This window comes from Xyrauchen texanus, chromosome 11, assembly GCF_025860055.1.
Source record: "Xyrauchen texanus isolate HMW12.3.18 chromosome 11, RBS_HiC_50CHRs, whole genome shotgun sequence".
Classification (NCBI taxonomy): Eukaryota; Metazoa; Chordata; class Actinopteri; order Cypriniformes; family Catostomidae; genus Xyrauchen; species Xyrauchen texanus.
Genome location: NC_068286.1, coordinates 10,730,003 through 10,732,771, shown reverse-complemented (window position 1 = coordinate 10,732,771; position 2,769 = coordinate 10,730,003). Strand labels below are relative to the sequence as shown.

Below are 2,769 nucleotides of genomic sequence, written 5' to 3'. Positions count from 1 at the left end.
GATAATTTGCCCAAAATAACATTTGTCAACAGAGATGTTCTAGCCAACTGTTTACCTTCCGCGCGTCGGAGAAAACCCCTTCAGCTGCGCCTGTGACTGTTGCGCGCTCTCGCCAGTGCGCGTCACCTGACCGTGAGCCATATGCAAATCAGTCCCGTCCTCCAATGCCATTGGCTGTCTCTCACTCATTTATTCCCTGTCAAAGCGCATCATATGGCCGCTCTCCCACTAACTTTTCTACCCCAACGCTGAAAGTAGCTCAAAGACAATTCTGCACAGGACGTGAGAATCCAACCAAGGGGAAGTTAGAATAAAACAAAGGGAGACGCAAAGTTGTCATTTATCATCTGTTTGGATTCTGTCTCTGTTCCAAGCGGCCTCTTGTTTTATTAGGAGGTTTTACGCGTGTGCGCCAAGGAACGGGGGCGCTGAAGGATTCTGTGTGTGAGCTGAGTAAGTTAAAGCCGAGTGAATGTATAGCATGATGATGGAAACGGACTTGCACTCTCCAGGACCCCAGACTAACACAAGCACGGGTCACACTGGACCCAACAGCGGTGGCAAAGTTAACCAAGACCGCGTTAAGAGACCCATGAACGCGTTCATGGTGTGGTCTCGGGGTCAGCGCAGAAAGATGGCACAGGAGAATCCCAAAATGCACAACTCGGAAATCAGCAAGCGGCTGGGAGCGGAGTGGAAGGTCATGTCCGAGGCGGAAAAGCGACCCTTCATTGACGAGGCGAAAAGATTACGTGCCATGCACATGAAAGAGCATCCGGATTACAAGTACCGGCCCCGGAGGAAGACCAAGACGCTGCTTAAGAAGGACAAATACTCCTTGGCCGGTGGCCTGCTTGCTGGATCTGGGGCCGGAGGTGGTATGGGTCTGGGAATGGGTGTCGCGGGGGTCGGGCAGAGGTTGGAGAGTCCGGTGGGTCACGGTGGGAGTACCGCGGCGAGCTACGCACACATGAACGGCTGGACAAACGGCACGTACTCGGGGCAGGTGGCAGCCGCCGCGGCTGCAGCTGCAATGATGCAAGAGGCTCAGCTCGCCTACAGTCAGCACCCGGGCAGCGGAGCGCATCACCACCACGGGCACCACCACCATCCGCACAATCCCCAGCCCATGCACCGCTACGAAATGTCCGCTTTCCAGTACAGCCCCATCTCAAACTCTCAGAGCTACATGAGCGCTTCACCTTCAGGCTATGGGGGAATATCCTACACGCAGCACCAAAACTCCAGCGTGGCTTCATCAGGGGCTATGCTGGGATCTCTGGTGAAATCAGAACCGAGCGTAAGCCCTCCCGTTACCACTCACCCCCGAGCCCCTTGTCCCGGCGACTTGCGTGAGATGATAAGCATGTATTTACCGACGCCGGAGACAGGGGACCCGTCAATCCAGAGCAGACTTCACGCTGTACCACAACACTATCAAAGTTCCACGACGAGCGTAAACGGAACCGTTCCACTGACACACATATGAAAAGGACGCATTCAGACTGAAATAACCAAATATTTACCTCTTTTAGAGCATAACTACCTTTTTGTACAGAATGTTTGTTCTTGTAAATTTGAAGGCGATATTATTTAAATATAAAACTTTAACAGAGGGATGGATTTCGTCTGAATAATGTGTCCATATTTCGACATGCGTGAGGTTTACACGTTTGAATTTTGTGTGCGCGCGCGTGTGTGTGTGTGTGTGAGAGAGAGAGAGAGAGATGGTATGTTAAAAACAGAAAAAAGTGTGCGTGTTAAAGTGTAAAATATAGTCAAAATGCAATGTTTTTGAAGTTTTCTAAGATTTTTCTCTATCCCATTTTGATTTGTCAATAAGTGAGTTACTGTATTTGATCCATTCCTTATTTGTTTGTTGTATTTTTCCTTGTACATTGTGAATATTTTCCAGAGACCATTGACACACATCTGTAAAAATAATTAGATTTTGCCAGGGGAAAAAAGGAAACATTTTGCGTTGATGTGAGAATAAATTTAACAGCTTTTGCTCTGATTCTGGAAAGTTCATCTTGCTCTGTTGTTTTGCCTTTTACTCCTTTGGCACCCGCAAACAAGTTATTTAAAATACATGTATTTTCAATGTAGCCTACTGTTTACATCTCTATATAGAGGTGAGGGATTTAGTCGTTTATAGTCATTTTAATCTCTTAAATATGGGGATAAAACACCGAATAAGAACAAAACAATTTTTTGAGCTCAGATTAATTTCAATCACAGGCCTGTAAGTGCAGCCTATATTCTTGTTTGAACATATTCTTGCAACATGGTGACGGACATTGTAAGAGAGAAGAAGAAGAAAGAAATCCATCCCATTTGTCAGGCTACAGATATAGAAAAATGGGCTATTTAAACAGAAATATATATGTCAAACATAAGCATTAGATATAAGCTATAGCTACTGAAAATCTTTTAATGAAGTCGAAAGTAACTGAAAATTTGATGGGGACTTCATACACACGTGTATTACTATTTCATGTTCATTGTTGTTGTATTAATTATTATAATTATCAATTCGCGTGTTTATATTGTCATATACACATTCTGAAGAAAAGTATCATTGTTATTACATGTACTCATGCATTACAAAATTATCCATTAAAATCTATACAAAATAATTTGCAAATGATTTAGATATTTCTCGTTTCTAAGGCACTGAACACATTGCAGTAATCGTGAAGAGGGAAAACGGGAAAGCATCCCGGCTAAACATATTTTGGACTCTCTATCACTGCGAAAAGTGAGTTG

General features: G+C 44.6%; 1 protein-coding gene across 1 annotated transcript; it reads left to right on the top strand.

Moving 5' to 3' along the window:
• The first annotated feature begins 232 nt into the window (after window positions 1-232).
• Window positions 233-2,560, top strand: LOC127651969 (transcription factor Sox-1b-like). The gene has a single exon (XM_052138033.1). It carries the CDS (start codon window positions 473-475, stop codon window positions 1,487-1,489), a length of 1,017 nt encoding a protein of 338 aa, XP_051993993.1. The 5' UTR covers window positions 233-472; the 3' UTR covers window positions 1,490-2,560.
• Window positions 2,561-2,769: the final 209 nt, after the last annotated feature.

Bases quoted from the DNA above. Each gene is read 5' to 3' on its own strand.
- LOC127651969 (XM_052138033.1), top strand. From the start codon at position 473: ATGTATAGCATGATGATGGAAACGGACTTGCACTCTCCAGGACCCCAG.